At 31.1% G+C, this 20,106-nt stretch overlaps 1 protein-coding gene across 1 annotated transcript in view; it reads left to right on the top strand.

The window, feature by feature from the left end:
- The window catches only part of LOC127726717 (uncharacterized), a 55,672-nt gene that overhangs the window by 10,244 nt on the left and 25,322 nt on the right, over positions 1-20,106 (top strand). Inside the window, exons 2-4 of the mRNA XM_052234190.1 lie at positions 7,248-7,441; positions 10,260-10,358; positions 16,094-16,261. Coding sequence (XP_052090150.1) covers positions 7,285-7,441; positions 10,260-10,358; positions 16,094-16,261 — 424 coding nt within the window. The 5' untranslated portion in view covers positions 7,248-7,284. The remainder of the gene's footprint in view (positions 1-7,247; positions 7,442-10,259; positions 10,359-16,093; positions 16,262-20,106) is intronic.

The following is a 20,106-nucleotide window of genomic DNA, read 5'->3' as shown; positions in this document are numbered from 1 at the left end:
CATGTCTTTACTATGATTAAGTAACAAACAATATCCTGCAAGATTTTATATCTTCATCTTGTCAAAAAATAAAGCAGATGAGCATTGCTCATTGTGAACTTCAGTTCTTTGCTATTGAAAAAGAATAAGAACAATATGATAATAATGTTGAAAATTGTGAGAAGTGTGATGCCAATATATCAAAATACTCTTGTTGATATCAAATATTAAATAAGAAAGATCAAAGGATCTTCTGAAAAATTTATATGACTGACATGCATTGGTCAGATGTAAATCCCTTTTTCAAGTATTATTTTTTATGATGTTTGAAATAACATGCATAGTGTGGAAGGAAATAACAATGAATTCCATTGGATGGTTTTATCATTGCCTCGAAATTTATCAATGTAGATATCAGATTATGAATAAAATTATTCAACACTTGTAAAATGATACATTCATGTACATTTATTACCATATCTTTATAAAAGATATCCTCATATAGTTGAAAATAAGAGTGTTCAGTCTTGTATCTTGGCATTGTTATAACTCTAATTATGAATATAACAAACAAAGTCTTAGAATAGATAAACAGATACTCTTTTCTGAAGAAATAGTTCAAAGTTATTGTTCTCATTAATCAAAACACAATTGTAGATCCTGATCTTGTTGTCTACAAGGTATCAGTAATAGTGAACAACTTTTTACTGTAAAATATAGTTTGAGATACAACTATAAGAATTAATGAGATTCTGCCAAGATAGGAAGATTCGTTCCACAAGTCCCTATTTTGACTTGCAGAAAAAATTGTATAAATGTGCTTATTTTGATAAGACAAATTGTGCTTTACAATCTCAGTAATGATACTAGATATGATAAGCTATAATATATTCATTAAATTTGCAAATGGTAGCAACCCTGAATGTTAAAGTATTATACGGAACAGGAAGATTTTTCTCTCAACATGCAAATTTTGCTTTGATGTTGAACATGAACTATCTGACATATTTTCCCTTTTTAAATTATTATAATGTAGATTGGCTATGTGCATCACTTATCTTTATGTGACTAAGTGTTGCCTTGTTTTAGGTTAATTCATATCTCTGTAAACAATTGTATAAAAGTGTTTAGGGGGCTAATCTCCTACACATTTTTTCATGTCAGATAGCAAACACTGAAGAAAGTAGTATTATATGAAATTTTGTAGAATTTATAAAGTTTCTATAATGATTATCAAATGATTATATTGCATCTATGCATCAATATTATTGAAATCCATGATGGAAATTAAAATAAAAAATGGTGATCTTTCTAGACTCCATGAACTTAAAATAGAATTGCTATATTGATGTTTTTGTATCACCAGTTGACATATTCATATATATATAAACAAGTCTAAATTGAAAACAACGTTCAAACCTATAATTGCGTTGGATAAAAACCGCAATTTTTATACGTGTGCATGCAAAACAAATTTCTTGGGAGAGGAGTCTAAATACAGCACAAACAACATTTTCCAAAAGACCAAAAAAGTGAAAAAGTATATTTTAACAAAACGCATTTGACTAGCAGGTCGAACAACGGATGTTCTTAAACCCTGCTGACTGCCATTGGCGATTGCCAAAAAGGATCACCATGTAACAAAATGGATCTGAACTATTAATTTAATACCAAACAGAAAACAATAAACTTGCGGAAAAGATGGTATACCGCAAACAAAAGGTGCAATAATTAGTACACCATATCCGGATTTCGACAATTAATGTCTCTTCAGTGATGTTAGGAATCGAAACGATGTTTGGAAGGCCATATAATTTACCTCAATTTAGGAAAGACTCTTGAATTTTGAAGAGTCGAAATAGGATGAACGGATCATATAAACCCGAAGGCAAATATAATACAAGCCCAAACGAAAAAATATAAACAAGTCTAAATTGAAAACAACGTTCAAAACTATAATTGCGTAGGATAAAAACCGCAATTTTTATACGTGTGCATGCAAAACAAATTTCTTGGTAGAGGGGTCTAATATATATATATATACATAATTTATATATTTTATGCTCCATCAAGAAGTGCAACTTTAAACAAGAGGTTCTCAAGAGCCTGAATCGCTCACCTGTAGTTTTTTGCTTAAATCTTTCATGAATGATTATTTTTGCTTTTGAATATATATTAATGAGTGGCTTAAAAATACCATTTAAATGTTCTTTGTATTTGTCATATTTTCTTCAAAAGCAAAAAAATGCATTTTACCTCTATGTTCCATTTTAGCCATAGTGGCTATTTTTCTTGACGTACAAGGAAATAAAATGCAAAATTTATACAAGATACTCAGAAACTCATTCAGCCCATGATTTTTTAAAGTAAGCAAACTAGATTAGATGAACAAATTGTGAAAATTTGTCTTTAAAGGACAATAACTCCTTAAGGGGTCAATTGACAATTTTGGTCATATTAAACTTATTTGTAAGTCTTACCTTGCTGAACATTTTTGCTGTTTACAGTTTATTTTTATCTATAATAATATTCAAGATAATTTTCAAAACCGAAAACTGCAACATTTCCTTAAAATCACCAATTCAGATACCCGATTTCGCTGAGTTTCAGGGCAGATAGACCTTGACCTAATGAATACTATAACTTCTTGTCTGATTTGCTCTAAATGCTTTAGTTTTTTAGATATAAGTCTAAAACTGCATTTTACCTTATGTTCTAGAAGATTTTTTAAAGTTAGAAAACATGATAAACAAATTGTGTGAAATTGTCCTTAAAGGGCAATAACTCCTTAAGGGGCCAATTGACGATTTTAATCATAAAACTTGTTTGTAGATCTTACTTTGCTGAACATTTTTGCTATTTACAGTTTATCTTTATCTATAATAATATTCAAGATAATAACCAAAAACTGCAAAATTTCCTTATAATTACCAATTTAGTGGCAGAAACCCAACAATGGGTTGTTTGATTCATCTAACAATTTCAGGGGTGATAGAACTTGACCTAATGAGCATTTTATCCCATGTCAGATTTGCTCTAAATGCTTTTGTTTTTGAGATAAAAACCAAAAACTGCATTTTACCCCTATGTTCTATTTTTAGCCATGGCGGCAATGTTTTTTGACGAAACAGAAAAATAAACACAAACATAATTTTAGATACCCTAAGGATCATTCAGCTAAAGTTTGGTTGGAATTGGTTTAGTAGTTTCAGAGGAGAAGATGTTTGAAATAGTTTACACCGGACGGACGACGACGGACCCCAAGTGATGGCAAAAGCTCACAGTTCCTTCGGAACGGTGAGCTTAAAAGTATTCTTAGCATTAGAATTTGCAAAACAAATTGCACACTTATATTTTGATTACCACCTAGATCTGTACATGTACACTGGATTATTCTTTTCAGTTCAATTAGAAATTTCTCTTCTTATTACATGTAGTTATATTGCTTTAAATAATACATAGCCATATATAATATTAGATGTATAATAGAAAAATAGTACATATGTAAGATGATCAAGTCTTGACTGGTATAATATTAATATACAGTAATAGTTATATTCCTTTAATATCAAACATTGGTATGGATATCAGGATGGGTGAAGGTCATTGTCAAATGTAACAGTTTACAATAGAAGTAAAAAACTTTGTATCCCTTCTCCAGTTCTCTTTTAAAAAAATTATCAGATTATCAGATGAGTGTTCACAAAACAATATTACTTAAATCTTAGGATTTTTAAAACATGCTGGATCAAGTCTTATTTCTTGTTATATTAAATATTGATCTATATTAATTCTTAAAACATAAGATATTAAATAGCTACACTGGTTTTTTGTATATTTTGCATATACTTAATAAAATATCATAACGATGATTCGTTTAAGATGATTTACTTCAGAATGGTACATCAGATGCACAATGTATATGTAGACCTAGTCCATATGAAATGTTTGAATTTAAGATTCAATTCATATAAATCATAATTTCCTATCAATACTGTTTGATATATATTATACATATACTACATATTTATTGTCATAAGCAAACATTGAATGTAAAATAACTGAACCAGACATCAAATAATTTATTGTAGTTAATATATTCCAGAAACAAATGGATAAGATGAAATGTTTATATATAGTCACTTAAAGTGTCTTGAATAAGAATTACAGTAAAGGCTGATCTTCTTTGACATCTACATGTAGTTTTAAATAAGTCAACCTTTAATTAACAGATGACCTTAGTGTGACAGTCATCACCTAATTATTACTTTTTAATATGAATCGGAGAGGAGTTTTTGATTGCAAAATTATGTTAAAGTTATGAACATTAACACTATTTGAAGCTTTCGTTTCTTACTTGAGACTTTTGAATCAATTTTCTGTTCTTACAATATTAAAAATAGACAGAATTCCAAATGTCCTGCGAAGGGATAATACTTGTTGAACTTGCAGTGACAGTTTTTAGCTTGTAAAAATACTAGAAATATTTCTATGGATAATATTAATTAAAAACATGTATAAATAATATTGAAAGCTTCAGAAGGTTAACGAAAATCTATATCTGACTGTATTTACTGTCTCCGGAATTTGTCTTCAAATTCTTATTTATTCATACACATCTGAACTACAGTGAGTGTCATGTTAGAAGAGTACAAAAAAGAAGGGCTAAAGAATTATGCATTTTCAAATATTTAAGAATAGTGTTGCAGAATAATATGTCAGTAGATATTTAGATATACAAATAATGGTTTGTAAGCAAGTTTCAGGCAAATGGTAACCATTATTATAAGTTTTGAAAATTCAAAACTTGTTATGCTCTTTATAAAGTTATGAGAATTTGTCTTGAATGTATAGAATAAGTTATTATTCTTGAAAATATTGAAATTCAGACATCAAATATATATATAAAAATAGATATTTTTTGTTGTATATCTTATTATTCAAAATTACTTTAGATGTTTTTGAAACTTTTTTTTATACCTGGACTAGCCAGATATTATCTGAATAATCAATATTGGTATTTTACCTTAATATTTAGATTATATTATTTATTAAGTCAGAAAGATTAGTTAGAATGACTACTATCTTAGTCTCCAGTATATTCTGGACTGATTCAAAAAATTCTGATTTGCTCTCTGTTAGTTGTTCAAGGAACTGTCTTGTTTGTGCCAACACTTTGAATATGCTATAGTTACATCTTCGTAGAGCCGAAGAGCGTCATTAGTAGAATGGGCTCTCATCCAAGTATAACTTAGAATATGAAGGATGAGAGTCATTCTAGTAATGGAGCCTGAGGCTTGAGAAGATGTAACAATTTACCGACCCAGTTTGGACGGTTTTGTTTGTCCATCCAAATTGTTTTTGTTGCACAAACAAACTTTGAATCATGAATGGCATAGGTAATAGCCGCAGTATTTATAGCAATGTATAGCTATGTAATACCCATAGGTCATGATTTTGACCTCTTGTAACTGAGATGCCTCGTTGCACATTGGGATATGAAAGATAGTTACATCTTCTCGAGCCGCAGTCTCCATTACTAAAATGTTTCTCATCCTTCATATTCCAAGTAATACTTGGATGAGAGTCCAATCTATGCCTGGAATAAGAAAATCCTTAGTATTTCAAATAATTCATACTTTTGCAAACATGAAATTTATAAAAATGACCATATAATTGATATTCATGTCAACACCAAAGTGCTGACAACTGGGCTCGTGATACCATCGGGAACGCAACGTCCACCAGCAGTGGCATCGACCCAGTGGTGTAAATAGTTATAATGATAAAAGAGATGATTTTTCATTTCGTTTTGTTAATCATCCATTTTTAGATTGTGACGTTTCCTTATATATATATCTCAAGTTGTTTGATTCACTCGTGTATGTAACAACGTATTTGATTTTAACGAAAATAATCTCTGTATTACTAAAAAAATTATTACACAAGGGTGTTCGATATCATAAACTAGTCAAAACATTTAATAAATTTTATCACCGGTACAAAGACATCATTCGTAGATATAAATCAACATGCAGACATCATAAGTTCAGGTATTTCACATCCAATATTTATGGTAATATTCTATACAAAGCACAAAAATGACGATATTCACCTCAAAAGCTAACCAAACATTTAAACAGACTTATTTAGAAGGGATATAGTTATGTACTGTTGATTAGGGACTTTCCGTTTTGAATTTTCCTCGGAGTTCAGTATTTTTGTGATTTTATTTTTTGATACCTATTCTGACATCGGACTCGGACTTTTTATAAACTGAGTTTGACTGTGCGTATAGCTGTGTGTTTTGTTTATTCTATATTGGCTAGAGGTATAGGGGAGGGAGGAGAACTCATAAACATGTTTAACCCCGCCGCATTTTTGCGCCTGTCCCAAGTCAGGAGCCTCTAGCCTTTGTTAGTCTTGTAATATTTTTAATTTTAGTTTCTTGTGTACAATTTGGAGTTTAGTATGGCGTTCATTATCACTGAACTAGTATATATATTTGTTTAGGGGCCAGCTGAAGGACGCCTCCGGGTGCGGGAATTTCTCGATGCATTGAAGACCTGTTGGTGACCTTCTGCTGTTGTCTGTTCTATGGTCGGGTTGTTGTCTCTTTGACATTCCCCATTTCCATTCTCAATTTTATTGTATGTTTTCGTTTTTAATTTTAGTTCATTTATATGTTTCGGAGTGAAGTTTGGTGTCCATTTTCATTGAACTAGTACACATTTTGTTTAAAAACCAGATAAAGCCCGTCTCCCTGTGTTGAAGACCTATTGGTGACCTTCGGCTGTTTTCTGCTCTTTGGTAGTGTTTTTGTCTCTTTGACTCATTCCCGGTTTCCATTTTCCATTTTATATTTAACCTTTAATTGTAGTTTGTGTCAATCTTCATTACATTTACTGGCCAAAATATAAATTTACCGACGCTCGGATGCTTTTACTTTTTTCTTGACATCGGACAAATCTCGCTCAGCTTATGATTTAACTCTGATGACTTCTTATTCTCATTTAACCAAACTTCCTATGTCATTTTTTGTAAAATTTCATCGTATAATAATTCATGTGGAATACCTGACTTATAAAAATAGGCTTTGTTTTATATTGTTGAATATATGCCTAACCTTAACATTGCTTAAGTAAACGAGTAAGTGTCTGTCAAAATACTTATGATTGAAGAAAAGGATGTTGCAAAGTATTTTTCTTAAATTCGTCTTCAAATTGAACACCTGCATAACAGAAGTTTCTTTACGATTTGTATTTCAGACAACACAATACATTGTTATATAATAATCCAGTTAAAATGGATAATGTATGTTCCTATTGTCACAAGAAAGAAGCAGTGAATGTTATTCAACCATGCCAACATTGCAAAAAAGCTGATTTTTGTTCTGAAACATGTAGCAGAAATCACAAGGCAGAGCACAGAGAGCCCCGACAAAACACCCGTGGAAAAAATGGTATGGTGTAAATACATTAAATCAAATCGTCATTAAATAAGGCAGAAAAAAACCTATTAAATATTGCAGTACATACATTAATAACATGCAGAATAAGAAAAAAAAGGTCTTTTGCAATACCAATATATGAATCAATAAATAAGTCATTAAACAACATGCTTTATCATAGTTCACACTAATTCAAATTAAAATGCTTGATAATCCACCATTTTTTACATAAGAAAATGTCTGTACCAAGTCAGGAATATGACAGTTGTAACCCATTCGTTTGATGTGTTTGAGCTTTTGATTTCGCCATTTGCTTAGGGATTTTCCGTTCAGAAATTTCCTCGGAGTTCGGTATTTTTGTTATTTTCCTTTTTTCACACCAATTCAAGTTAACCTTGCTATAAATATATATATTTAAACATTAGTTATGAGTTTTTTTAGGGAATTAGCAATTTTACTTTGTAACAATCATGACAAAATTAAAAACAAAAACCAATATTTATAATAATTTACAGTCATGCATTTACTCAATTTGCCAGACAAATGCCTCGCGTACGATGAATTTGAATACGTTTAGAATATACCTACCTGTCATGTACAAAATAAAGTTCAACGTATCGTAAAAATATCTTACAGTGCAGCAATTGCCATATATTGAAATAACTGAAACATTTAATAAAATTTGACAATTTATATATTAAGAAATTTCTAATAGCTTGGTTAAAGTGTGCCTGCTGAAGATTAATTTAGAAAAGTGTATTAAGACGCATCAAAAGTATAAAGTGTGCGAAATTGGTAAAACTACGGTTGCATATATATCTGTTTTCAGTAAGGTGACTATCAAGTAAAAACATTTCCGTTTCAAACTACTTTTTATAGATCGACCCTGCATTTGCCATATTTGTTAAAAAAAAAGATTATGTCCGTACAACCAGTAATTCGGTTCTTGCTACAATTTTGAATATTCATCTGTTAAACTTACTTTTGAGCAAAACACTTCAGTCTTTTCTCACTTTGTTATTTTTTCAAGTTTACTGACAGCTCAAAAGGGCAACTTTTGATATCAAAATAAGAAGACAGGGTATGCTTGCCAATGAAACAATTCTCCACCAGATACTTAATAATGTAGAAGGTTAATAACTATCGGTCACCTTCAACAATGATCAAAACCTATACCACATAACAAGCTATAAAAAGCTTCGAAATGACAAACGAAAAAATTTAACGTTCACATTTACGTACAAAACGGTAAACGAAAAACAAATATAACACACAGCAAAACACAAAAAGCAATGAATTACAGCCTCCTGAATTTGGACAGTCACATATAGAATATGGTGTTGTTCAGCAAATGTTTGTTATTTTCAAATTTCATTTGTATTTCGAGTGAGTATTGATGTGTCTTTGTCAATATGCTTAAAACGATAGTTCCAAATTGCTGTTATTTATACTACATGTTGTACTAATACCATATTTGAACAGAGTAGAAAAGTTTACAATTTATCTGTACGACCTTTATGAACAGAGAGAAAAGCGAGACTGGACGAGCATTTCAGCTGTTTTCTATCAAGTACAAACACATTTCATACTTTACGAATATTGTTTTATCCTGTAGTTAAATAATAAGTTAAAACGCATAGTTTTTTAGCATCCTCATCATTGAATATTTAATTTTATCGACATGACTTAAATAAACTCATCATAGATACCAGGATAAAATATTTTTACGCCAGACGCGCGTTTCGTCCTCAAAAGAATTCATCAAAGAGGTTCGAATACAGAAAAGGCCAAACAAGGAAGGAATTTTAGGAACATCGAAGACCCGTTAATCAGAAAGGTTAAGCAAAATACAGTTAAGGTTGTCTATTTTCTGATGCCAAAAAAATATAAAATCCTTTATATTTCGAAAAAAAAACATGTTTTAAGCAGCTTACCTATAATTATGACCATATCAATGATATTTCGTGTCAGTACATATCTGAAAACCGCGATGAAAATTGAACTGTAAGGTAAATAAAAGGAAGGCGAAATATACCAAAGGGACATTCAAATTCATAAGTCAAAACACACACTAACAACGCCAAATAATGTTAACTGGTATTGTACGATTGTTCTATACAAAAATCTTTTTTTTTTCTGAATATATATCAATGAGGCAAAATATTTCTCTTTTTACTGAATGGTCCTTTTTATATGTAGATTTAGGCATTTTACCAGTTTTAATTCTCATGATGGAATAACGAAGATACGACTCCAGGATAACTACCACAAACTGAAAGAATTTTCATTCCCTATTGTTTATTATCCTTTTTTGGACAATGATGTTACTTTGGCACCATCTTACGGTGTTTATGTATCACAACTCAATCGCAATGCCCGCGTTTGTTCTGACATTTTGGATTTCAATGAACGTAATCTATGTCTCTTGTGGAGAGTTGTCTCATTGGCAATCATACAACATCTTCTTATTTTTATATAATACCCTGGTATCTTAAGATATCGCGAAAGCATGTCAATAGTAAGTTGTGACACACACAAACTTATCGTCTTCAATGAGAATTGAAATCTCAAATATCATTGATAGTTAATACACAAAAATGTGCTTTTGATCGTCCGTTGATAACGTTTCGTTTTGTGTATTTTATGGACTTCACCTTTTAAAATTTACTTGGAGCTCGGTATATTTGTTATACTTTTTTTGTTTTCTAATGTAAAGTAATAATTAAAGTATTCCCTTTGTTAATTCATCAAGTAAAATGACAGTTGTCATTTGAGTAAACTATAATGTTGATCTATACTATCTGTAAAAAATATTTTCTACTTTTTCCAGGCTTTGAAAAATTGCAAAACGTGACACATGCACCAACAACAAAAGATGTACAAGTGAGGCGCAGCAACTCTGTGGTACAAAATAAAAAACATAAAATGAGTAAGTTTATTTGCAATTTTTTTATTAAAAATAATGAGTGGGGGAGGGGCGGCGATTATGATTGTCACAATTCGAAAGAATTAATTTCTGTTCACGTTTAGCTCAAATTTAAAATATTGGAAAAATACTCATATCATGTTCACAGCTATATTAATTATCCACTAACTGTCCATGGCATTAAAACACCAACCTTGGGTGTGCTTTGATTGATTTTAGTCTCAGATGCATGTTGTTTTTTTTTTAATTTTTAATTGTTTTTGGCTTTTAACTAGCAGTCAGTAACTGCAAGTACTTTCATATTGATTTGACCTGTTGAGACAATTTGTAATGCATGTTTGTGATTCAACATGTTCAATGTTTGCTTGTTTTGTGTTATATCTCGTCTCACTTTTTTCTATGTACCACCTTTGATAAGTGTTTAGTATTACGATAAATTTTCATTTCTGTTCTCGCACGAGGAACGACAAATTTATTTTGTAAAAAGTATTTCTGTACTCCTAACAACAAAATCATAACATTCTCAAGTTACCTGTGGACATTATTTTATTCAATCCATTTTGTCCCAGGTTATAGTTGTCTTTTTGACAAAGTTTTACATACTGTATTTTTATTTTGTCATATATCAAATTTATTTGTTCAGTGAATGTTTACTTGTTTTTCTTAATATTTCTTTTTGATCGAGTTAATCCAGTTCCATTCATATCTTTTAGACTGTCATTCTATTTTTTTATTTTATACTACTGTTTCAGGTTAGGGTGCAGGTTAGCGCCTATTAACAGGTAAAAACGTTTAAACCCGCTGTATTTTTTCGCACTTGTCATTAGCCAGGAACCTGTTGTTCAGTGGTTGTCGTTTGTTGGTGTAATTCATAAGTGTTTCTAGTTTCTCGTTATTAATATATACTAGACCGTTGGTTTTGCTGTTTGGATTGTTTTACACTTGTATTTTTGGGACCCTTTATAGCTTGCTGTTCGATGTGAGCCAAGGCTCCGTGTTGAAGGCCGAACTTTGACCTTTAACGGTTTACTTTTATAAATTGTGACTTGGATGGAGAGTTGTCTCATAGGAATGTAGGACAGAAAGTTATAGGACAAAACGTTACGGACTAAACGTCACGGACACAAAGTCGCAGGACAAACAGTCAGAATTCCGTTTTGAGATTATTTTTCTGTGAATAAGAAAACTCTATTTTTCAAAAATATTTTTGCATTTTTCTTGAATTATTATATATAAATCAACTTTAACCAAATGTATTTCATTTAAAATCAATAATGACCAAATAAATGATAAGTAAACAATGTGTCAAGGTGGTTTGGTACCTAAATGGCTTCATGGTGCCACGAAATATATCCTTTGCGTGATAAAAGTTTGATAAATCTTCTTTTGTGAAAGCTTATGAACAATTTCCTAAACTGTAAAAAAATGAATATATGAAATAAAAAGAAATTATTTTATGAACCTTCTCTTATATATTCAAACAATTCAAAACAAATTATTTGTGACCTTTTGTTCTATCAAATTTGTGACTTGATGTCCTGTGACTTTCTGTCCGTTTACCGTCTCATTGGCACTCATACCACATCTTCTTATAGATATATGAAAATACAAAATTAATAAAAAGGGGGATGAGATGTAAAACAATATCAGAAAGACAACTATAACATAAGACAAAATGCCGTTAAATAAAATAACGGGCCCTAGACCACAATTAATGAGTTCCCTTTAATTAAAGTGTATTTTTTCTTTGTTTTTTTCTTTCCCTTTCGCATTTATTTTTTAGTTTTTATGGGGTGAAAATGAAAGAAGAGAGCTAAAATAAAATGGTTATTGTATTTTTACTTATTAAGATATGGACAGAGTGATTAAGCCAGGCGCAAAAAGGTAATATTTTCAGCTTTTGGAACATCATTTGACTTGACCATAGGGGTGTGGATGTGTGTTAGCTAAATTTGTAAGATGGGCTAGTACTGTACATTACACACACAAAAGATTTTACAAAAAAACATGTTGCAATTTTTTTTACGAGACAAAACGTTATAAAGAACGAATAGGAGAAATCAATTGTGTTTTGTATCCAACGTACAAAGGTAAATACCAATAATTTTTGTTGTAAGGAGTACATGCAGTACGGAAATATTTTTTTGTCAAAATAAATGAATTTGTTGTACATAGTACGAGAACAGAAGTGAAAATGTATTGTCATACTAAATACTTTTCAAATGTTGTAAAAATCAAAAATATTGACACGAAATATAACACAAATAAAGTAAACAATTAATAACAAAAATGCATAACAAATTGTATCAACAGGTCAGATTAACACGAAAGTATGATTTGAGAGTACTCGCAGTTACTGAAAGCTAGATAAAAGCCAAAAACAATTAATAATAATAATAATTCATGCATCAGAGACTAAAATCAACTGAAACACATCCAAGGGAATTAGTGTTTCAACATCATGGACAGTCAAAGAAGACATGAATTGTGCTATGCCAAAATAAAAGTATCGACAGGCAGTAGGATGGTTAGGATTTAAACTTTTAATAAATATGTGTAATGTTATATATTGATAAAGTAATCTCTACATAAACATGAACGTGAATGTGTATTTATACATCCCAAAAAAACATTTGAAAAGAATACAAATTTAGTTATGTGTTAATTTTTTGATGGGAAAATCGATATTTGTGCCAATGTAAACAATATTCAAAGATCTAGTTATAACAATGAAAAGATAACCTTTACTAATAAGTTTGTTAAAAGATTCGACCAGTTTACACGGATCATATAATGATTTCCGCGCTTTTAGTACAATATAATATGACTTAATAATTATCAGTGATTGATAACGAAGAGTAAATATAAGCACTTCTAAACAATGCAAATTACAAATATGCATATATTATGAATTTATTTTGTATTCAGGGCTTTAAGTAAACTATGCATACTGTAAACTGTGAATTTATGCTGAGTCATCATAGTTAAGGCCCAGTATTTTCTCAATCTTCATGAAATATTTATAAAACTTCATATTTGAGTAAATTTCATTAAAATCTCTGAGATAAACCAGATTTGGTGAAATTCTGTATGTTCTCTTTTTTCACCCAATATAGGTTGCATTTCTGTAAAATCGACAATGCAATTTCCCATAGGAACTCGTTTTACGGCTAAAACTGTACCACTTTTACTATGAAGTTTTGAAAAAAATTATATCCTAGAATGGAAAGTTCAGATGCACTACTATTTTTTTCAAAGGTCAAAATATAGGGCTGTGCGGCATATTTTCAACGTTTATATGCCCGAACTTCTAAGAGTTTAAAATTACACTAAAATTCTTTACTACCCCAACCTTGACTTTATGGTTTCCACAGATTTCAATTTGACCGATATGCATATGTATATCTACTGGTAACATTCCCAAGTTATGTCTCTACGAGATGAAACATAGAGATCATAACTGGGAACCAGTACGTAAACAGAATTAATTATCTATGAATATTATATATCTCCCCAAAAGAGGCGTGGTTTCAGAAACAGCTGTATTTACAAAGTGCAACCAAAGACACCGTATGATAAAGCCAAAGATACATCCCTGTCTAAAAAAGGAAAATTAACAATAAGGAATGAAAAATCGTCTCTTTTGTCGTTAATTTTAATATGGAGTATCCCTTTAGAAATTTTAATGTCTAAATCCAGAAAAGGACAGCTTCTGCTGTTTATTTTAGATTTGTTTAAAGTAAGTTCCTTTGTGTAAATATGCGATTGTACATTAATAGAACTCTGGATTATTTAACGAAAAAATATCATCAAGATAACGGTAGGTATTGTTGAGTGTATCAACCAAATGTTACAATGACTTTTTCTTGATCAGATTGTGTTGAAGTGTAGTGTAGAGAGTAGAAAAATCATAACTGTCAACAGAACTAAAAAGACCATCAAAAGCACGTATATTATCTAAAACCTCTAAGGTATTTTTAATATTCCAAAAACAATTAATAGCATTATTTTCATAAGCTTTATTACAAACGTTAATAACAAGTTCTTTGATAGTAGTAAGGGAGATAGTTAGAAGCACTGACAGATAAGTAGTAGAACACTTACTAGATGCGGAGATGACGAGAACATTTAAATGGTTGTTTGTGTAGTTTAGGTAGGTAACCATGTACATAGTCGGGACTTTCAAATGTTCGGAAGAGGCTTTAAGCTGGGTTGTGGCAGTGATATGCATGTTTACATTTTGACTCTCTGTAGAGCGTACGGATCTAAATGTAGAAGAATTGATAATTTCGTTTTGGAGAACTTCTGTGTAGTATATGCGTTACTCCACCACTACACAATTGGCTGCTTCGTCTGCCGGTACAAACACATACCGCTTTGCGAGTACTTGGAGTTTATTTTTGATTCTAGAAATGGGAATATCATGGGCCCTATTATTAATTTCAGAATTGTTTTCAAAATGAGATATGCGAATATCAACAGTATTCACAATTTTATCCAATAACTGTCTAGAAATTTTTAATCAGATTTTGACGTTTACACCAGTTTTTACAGTAGGCAGACAGAGCGTCTTTAAGCTGTAATAATACGGATGTATTCATACAACGGACTGAAGATGAAATTTCATCACACTCCAGATAAATATCATATAATTTACCTTTTGGTATATGACCCAGTTTGCATAATGATTGAAGTCTACCATTATTTTTTATAAGTTTATAATTTATACGACGTTTAATACGTAGATTACGGTTTTTGCGTTTACCATGAGACCTGTTATTTCTTAGTCGTTTATCGACAAAATGAATGACATCGATAGACGTTTTAGATATGTTTCCCTGTTCCAATATTTTGTCCTTGAGACCTAGAGGATGATCTGTTTGAATATAAAAAAGAAGATGTCTTTTTATCCAAAATAGTTCGCGAACTTCACGGGATTTTTTCAAATTGCTTGTGTGATTGTCCTGGTTGTTTCTGAACGGGTTCAAGTGGTTAGAATTTTTTAGATTGTGATTATGCTTATCGAAATGTACTAAATCAAATTTTTGACTTTTTTATTTACCGCATAGATAAGGTTTTAAGTTTTTCAGGTAATGTCACGGGAAAAAGAGAGTGAAAAGGCTCTCCCCGTTCGCTGTTGACCTCACAGTATTTTAGTTAATCTAAAACAGGTATGTCATTTTTATGGCATTGCACTGGGAATTTTATTGATAGCCACGTGCATTTTTTGTTTTACAATCTGGATGTAGAGACAGTATAAATATATTGATATATATATAGGCATTCATGACCATATAAATGTTGATTATGAAATGTGTAATGTGTGATGTAAGTTTTCAAATTAAATATATACTTCAACATTGGTTGATTGATTAATTGATTGATTGATGTATTGGTGTTAAACGCATCTTTTAGCATTATTTGGTTATTTCATTGTAATCGGTTTTTATTAGTGCAGGGAGAGAAACATCGAGCTTTTGTCGGAAAAATGACAGTCCTGGTCAATCAAGGTGGGAGCTTGAAGTGTTAACAGGTCAGAGATGAAGTAATTTTACCACTTAGATCAATCGGGCAACGAAGCCCCTATCTAGTTACAGGTTGTGATATAATATGTTTTAAATTATAGACTCGTAGTGAATTCAAAATATGGTAAAAAGACGTTTCGATTACGGACTTTCCGTTTTGAATTTTCCCCGGAGTTCGGTATTTTTGTTATTTTACTTTTGATTTGTTTACAGGAAAAAAGTATTCACGGGAAACAGGAAACTACTTCTTGATGCAATGGCTTTCTCGTCTTCAGCAAACAAACGCATCTTTATATATTGGACCTGCACTTGAACAACCAGGTATTGAAAATCGATACCGATGGGACATTGTTCTGGAAATGTGCGACACAGATTTTAAAGGTAAAATAATTAAATGTGGTTTGAGGATTTATCAAATGAAGGACCACCCATATGGAGGTCTTTCTTTTGGGCAATCATGACAGCCCAAAATATGCATTATCTGACTTATATACCGTGAAAAATATTATTTTGTGGAAAAAAATGCTGGAAATTTTATCCCATTTTACCGAGCAATTTGAAGTAGGATATTCTTTTCGGTCGTGATTAGTTATATCCACTCCTAACGGTTCAATTGTAAAGTGAATTCATACTCATTAATCTAGATATAAACGTTACATTATATAAATACTACCGTACATGCACGAAGCATGAAATAAAAGAATGATTACTTAAAAAAAAAACACTCTGTAAATAGTTGAACTCATCATAGAGACTAGGATTAATTCACTTCACCAAATAGGGTGCTTAGTATTTTCTTTTGTTTTGTGACAATTTTTCACAGAAAAAGGATTATATTTTAACAAATTTAAATGAAGTATGCAGAATTATTGTTTTCTCTGGCTATAGCATTATTTTACTAAAATCATTAAGATCATGAAAAAACAGTATACCCCACTCCGAAAAATAAATGTGACACAAATTGGTTTGTCCTTATTTTTATTGGATTTTAGTCTAATAATCGGAGGACGGGATTGTTTCTGCTTAAAAACTTTAAAGATTAATAAAGATGGAAAGTTGTACAGTAAAAGCCATCAGACAACAACACAAGATTACCATAAAATGATTTTTTTTTCCAAACTGTAGTTGGAAAAGAAATCAAGAAAAAGATAATAACCTTACCCAGGTATATATGTCCAAAAAGGATCTTAATTTCATATTCGAATCATAGGTCAACTTTGCCTAAAGGTCTCAGACTACCAATTTCAAATATCTATCTATTCAACCCAATTTATAAATTTTTACAGCTTTCTAAATAATTTACCTTAATTTTAACTGCATAGGACATGTGTAGAAACAAGAAATATTCGGAATTGTTCATGTATCCCCTTTCTACGTTCTAATTTTCAATCTCTATCTATTCAATAAAAATTGAGCAATTTTCACATTTACAAAATGTTTTACTTTAAGTTGAACTGCATAGAAACCTGTTATATCACAAATTGAACATGTATCACCTTTCTACATACCAATTGTAAAGGCTTGTAATGAGATACTACCGTAATTCTAAAAATAACCCCTGGGTTTCTGGAAATCTTAAAAAAGTATACTATGGATCACATTAATTTTCCATTTTTGATACAAACTAATGGAAAATTAATTTTTGGCTCAAATGGTCTACATATATTTCTCTTTCATCACCAAAAGTTTCATTTCTGAAAACTTGTTTGTAATTTAAAGTAAACAATGACATCAAAAGAACTTGTTTGGTCATAGAAGGGCTACTTTTACATACGTCCTAAATTGAAGCAAGTGAATTGGTGGTCTGACACCTAAAGGAGTTGTAACATTCTTAAATAAATACTTGACAATTAATAAAGGTATATTATAAATCATTTTATTACTGAATACTGAGCTGATGATATCCTAAAGGACTGATAGTCATAGTTGAGATACAGATATATGTGAGTAAGGTGAAATGTATCAAGATAGTCAAATCAATCTTAGGCCAGCTTTGCATGCGGGAGTTGAAACCTAAGTTTCTTTATAATTTCAAATTTATAAACGGACCATGTTATATGGCTTTTTCTTAATCATGTTAGTTAAAATCATTCATGTATTTGATGGCTTAGCGTTTGATATATAGTATAGTTTATAATCTTAATATGCCTTTTAAAATCCGACATTGTCTAATCATGTTTATGTTTTGGTATAAATGTAGTGTGTAACCTTCAATTCTGGATCTGTGTCACAAATTGACTATAAAACAGATGTTGTCAATACGTTTAATTTTTACCATTTTTTTTTTTTTTGTGTTAGCTCCACGATGATAAAAACTGTTATATCTTCATGCCTAATATATCATGTACTGTGTTACAACTCTAGATTCTACTGACAAGAAGGTAACACTAGGCCGCCGAAAGCTGAGTTTTTGTTCAGTGTAGGTTGCCGAGTGGTCTAGAGCGCTTGACACAGTGCAGTCGGTGTTGTTTTGATATCTGAATAGCATGGGTTCGAATTCCAGCGAGGGAAGAACAAAATTTGTTTCCGCAAATTTGCAGATTTAACATAGCTGTGCTGATATTTAGGATTATATATTCATATGTTTTATTAATTAGTATTTCTTGAAGCTTGTTTAAAATAACCTTTAATTTACTATAAGTAATAAAATATGTGTTGCAAGGTTTCTATGTTTTTGTCATTTTGATAAATATGGCAGTTTCCATTTGATAGTTTTATTTTTTAGTAAGCAATATAAAAGTGTTATTTGTTAATCTTTTTATGAACATATCTATCTTTACCATATATAGATATAAGAAGATGTGGTATGAGTGCCAATTAGACAACTCTCCATCCAAGTCACAATTTATAAAAGAAGACCATTATAAGTATGGTCTTCAACACGGAGCCTTGGCTCACACCGCACAGCAAGCTATAAAGGGCCCCAAAAATTACTTATAGGGTCTTTGCATCGGCACTAAACACATTTATTTAAAAACCAGTTGTTGGCATGACACGGGTTATGTTCTTCTCATATATGTTATGATGGTATGATACTAAACCCCTAACGGGAAGGATTGTGCCTGATATTCATATGATGAAGACATAATCTTTCAATCAGTTTAATTGAAGTCTGGAGCTGGCATGTCAGTTAACTGCTAGTAGTCTGTTGTTATTTATGTATTATTGTCATTTTGTTTATTTTCTTTGGTTACATCTTCTGACATCAGACTCGGACTTCTCTTGAACTGAATTTTAATGTGCGTATTGTTATGCGTTTACTTTTCTACATTGGCTAGAGGTATAGGGGGAGGGTTGAGATCTCATAAACATGTTTAACCCCGCCGCATTTTTGCGCCTGTCCCAAGTCAGGAGCCTCTAGCCTTTGTTAGTCTTGTATGATTTTTAATTTTAGTTACTTGTGTACAATTTGGAGTTTAGTTTGGCGTTCATTATCACTGAACTAGTATATATATTTGTTTAGGGGCCAGCTGAAGGACGCCTCCGGGTGCGGGAATTTCTCGCTGCATTGAAGACCTGTTGGTGACCTTCTGCTGTTGTCTGTTCTATGGTCGGGTTGTTGTCTCTTTGACACATTCCCCATTTCCATTCTCAATTTTATAGTGTAAAACCATTCAAACGGGAAAACCAACGGTCTTATCCATATAAAAAACGAGAAATGAGAAACACGTATGAACCACATCAACAAACGACAACTACTGAACATCAGATTCCTGACTTAGGACTGGTGAAAACAATTGCAGCGGGTTTAAACGTTTTAATGGTACCAAACCTTCACCCTTATCTGAAACAATGGTGTAACATCACAACATAGAAAGACACACTATAAAATATAAATTGAAATGGCTTAACTCAATCAAAAGACATATTAGCACAAGTGAACAGACACTGAACGAATAAATTTGATCCATGATACAATGTAAATACAAAATCAATAAAATAAAATAAGGGATGAATAATTAAAGTAACAGTATTATACCGCTGTGAAATGTTATACAATTTCAGAAAACAACAATAACCTTTAACAAAAATCCGCCATTCACAATAATATCATACACAGGTAAATGAAAATAATTTTGTTGTTAAGTATACAGTTTAAAAGAAGAAAGGAAATATATTTACAAAATAAATAATTTTGATGTTCATGGTTCGAAGAAGTGAAAATTTATAGTAATACCAAACACTTATCAAAGCTGGTATATAGACCAGATATAACCCCGAATAAG

Source organism: Mytilus californianus, unplaced genomic scaffold, assembly GCF_021869535.1.
Source record: "Mytilus californianus isolate M0D057914Y unplaced genomic scaffold, xbMytCali1.0.p SCAF_18, whole genome shotgun sequence".
NCBI classification, from domain to species: domain Eukaryota; kingdom Metazoa; phylum Mollusca; class Bivalvia; order Mytilida; family Mytilidae; genus Mytilus; species Mytilus californianus.
The sequence above is the reverse complement of the archived record's forward strand: the minus strand, read 5'-3'. Positions and strand labels throughout refer to the sequence as shown.